The 2,921-nt window shown below is 41.7% G+C and overlaps 1 protein-coding gene across 1 annotated transcript; it reads left to right on the top strand.

Moving 5' to 3' along the window:
- The first annotated feature begins 610 nt into the window (after positions 1-610).
- LOC114635422 (GTP-binding nuclear protein Ran-like) lies at positions 611-1,258 on the top strand. The gene has a single exon (XM_028784024.1). The coding sequence runs from the start codon at positions 611-613 to the stop codon at positions 1,256-1,258; it is 648 nt and encodes a 215-aa protein (XP_028639857.1).
- Positions 1,259-2,921: the final 1,663 nt, after the last annotated feature.

Raw genomic sequence — 2,921 nt, forward strand, 5'->3', positions numbered from 1 at the left:
TTTTTTTTTGAGGTAGGGTTTCACGTAGTTCAGGCCCACATAGTTCAGGCTGGCCTCAGCCTTGATATGTTGTAGAGGGTAACTTTCAACTTTGATCTTCCACCTCCCGAATGCTGGGACTGAAAACATGAACCATTATATCTGACTAGATGAACAGATCGATTTTTTTAAAAAAAATTTTATCTTATAACTGCAGGTGGCTTCTGGATAATGTGTCAAAATAGTCATACCTATTAATTTAGCCTTTGGCTTCAAAATACTGTCATGACATCATTGCTTGGTAGCTCACCATTCTTTCTCACATATGTTAAATTTTTGTTCTCATAACACATCTCTAAAATCCAGTACAGGTTTTCCCATGAGTTGATAAAGCAGAAACCTGATAAGGCTGTTTTTTTTTTTCCAGGAAAAAACTTTTTAAAACTTGATAAAATACATGATACTGGGTATAGATGTGAAAATATTCATTTTATTGTTCTGAATTCTCTACCCTTATGACAGAGGCCCATGGTAAAAAAAACAAAACAAAACAAAAAAAACACACGAGTATGGGCGCTTCCGCCATCTTTCCAGCTTCAGTTGGACGGACTCTTCTGGAAGGATCGCAGCAATGGCCGCCCAGGGAGACCGGCAGGTCCAGTTCAAACTCGTCCTGGTGGGCAACGGCGGCACCGGGAAGACGATGATCCTGAAGCGCCATTTGACCGGCGAGTTTGAGAAGAAGTATGTAGCCACCCAGGGCGTGGAGGTGCACCCACTTGTCTTCCATACCAACAGAGGACCCATCAAGTTCAACGTGTGGGACACAGCCGGCCAGGAGAAGTTCGGGGGCCTGCGTGATGGCTACTACATCCAAGCCCAGTGCGCCATTATAATCTTTGACGTAACATCAATAGTTTCTTACAAGAACGTACCGAACTGGCATAGAGATCTGGTACGCGTGTGTGAAAACATTCCCATTGTATTGTGTGGCAACAAAGTGGATATTAAAGACAGGGAAGTGAAGGCAAAATCTATTGTCTTCCACCGAAAGAAGAATCTTCAGTACTATGACATTTCTGCCAAACGTAACTACAACATTGAAAAGCCTTTCCTGTGGCTTGCCAGAAAGCTCATCAGAGAGCCTAACTTGGAGTTTGTTCCCATGCCTGCTCTTGCCCCACCTGTGGTCATGGTCCCAGCTTTGGCAGCACAGTACCAGCACGATTTAGAGGTTGCTCAGACAACTGCTCTCCCGGATGAGGATGATGACCTGTAAGAAAGTTGAAGCTGGAACCCTGGATCAGAAGTCTAGTTTTATGGGAACTGTCCTGTATATCAGCGGGGCAGCGCGTGTGCCGCCTTATTTAGCTAAGCAGATCGAGTACTTCCTTGGGATGCTGAAGGAGAAGAACAGGCTTCAGAGTGAATGTGGCAGTTATACATACCTTCATTTTTTTTTGGAATTGCATATTTAGCTGTTTGGAGCAGAGTTGTTTCCTTCCTGGATTTCAAAGATAGACTGCTGTAGTTACATCAGAGTATTCAGTGGTGAAATCTTGTTTGTTACTGACATTCCTGTTCTTTTCGTTTAGAATCAGAATAAAATTGTATTTTAAATAATCTTAAAACAAAAACAAACAAACAAACAAACAAACACGAGTATGCTTACAGTGTTATTCATCCTGGGAGAATTTGCTTTGCTAACCTGGTTTGCTTCCATGTTGATAGCAGACTGAGAAATCACCAAGTTAGTGGCTGCTGAATTACCTGCAGGATTACCTGCCCAGTAGGACGTACACCTGAGCTGAGCTGCATCTTACATCTAGTGTATTTTGAAGGTCTCTCTCTCTCTCTCTCTTTTTAAAAGACTTCCTTATTTAATGTAAATGTGTGCTTTGTCTGCATGTCTGTCTGACACACACCAGAAGACAGCATCCAATCCCGTTATAGACAGTTGCAGCAGCCATGAGGGTGCTGGGAATTGAGCTCAGGACCCCTGAAAGAACAACAGCCAGTGTTCTTAACTGCTGAGCTATCGCTCCAGCTTCTCCTAGGTAGTTAGTTGCAGGCCAGCTAATACTCAACTAGCTTTATTGTACAGGTCAGGATTACCTGCCCGGGGATGGTAGCACTTTCAATGTGCTGGGCCTTCCTATACCAGCTAACAACCAAGATAATCTCCCATCAACGTGTCATGGGACAATTTGATCCAGGCAGTTTCTCAACTGAGGCTCTCAGATGACTCTAGAAGGTTGTGTCAAGATGACAGTTAAATCCAACTGGGACAATTATCCTTTAAAATGAAATGAAGTATTTATTTACACACATTTATTTATTTGTGTGTGTGTGTGTATGTGTGTGTATGTATGTGTGTGTGTGTATGTGTGTGTGTATGTATGTATGTTTCTGCTGTGGCATGTGTGAGGGTCAGAGGACATCTTTCAAGACTTGGATTTCTCGTTCTGCCTTTGAATCTCAGGGATCAAACCCAGTGACTGCCTTTACGTACCATGCCATCTCCTTAATCCTATAATAATTTAAAAAATGCAATCCTTAATTTGTCTGATATGGATTATGAGTACATTTTCTGTGGATCACTTTATTTAACATGATTTTTTTAGATGATTATCTTTTCTTAAACATACCCAACCTTTTACCCCTCAATTTTTATTGGAATAAAAAAAAAACCCAAACCACTGTATTCTCTATTTTAAAAAATACTTTATTGTATCTTATTTGTTTTTAAAGACAGAGCATCTCTATGTAACCCCAGCTGTTCTGGAACTCACTGTGTAGACCAGGCTGGCCTCAAACTCACACAGACCTAACTGTTGGGATTAAAAGTGTGCATTACTATACCCAGCAAGACCACTACACTCTTAAGCAGAGAAAAATAGACCTTTAGGGGGGTGATAACCCCCAGTCACTGCTTATGATCC

The sequence above is a fragment of the Grammomys surdaster genome, unplaced genomic scaffold (assembly GCF_004785775.1).
Source record: "Grammomys surdaster isolate TR1022 unplaced genomic scaffold, NIH_TR_1.0 103726, whole genome shotgun sequence".
Taxonomy (NCBI): Eukaryota; Metazoa; Chordata; class Mammalia; order Rodentia; family Muridae; genus Grammomys; species Grammomys surdaster.

Excerpts from the sequence above, each read along its gene's own strand:
- LOC114635422 (XM_028784024.1), top strand. The coding sequence starts at position 611 with ATGGCCGCCCAGGGAGACCGGCAGGTCCAGTTCAAACTCGTCCTGGTG.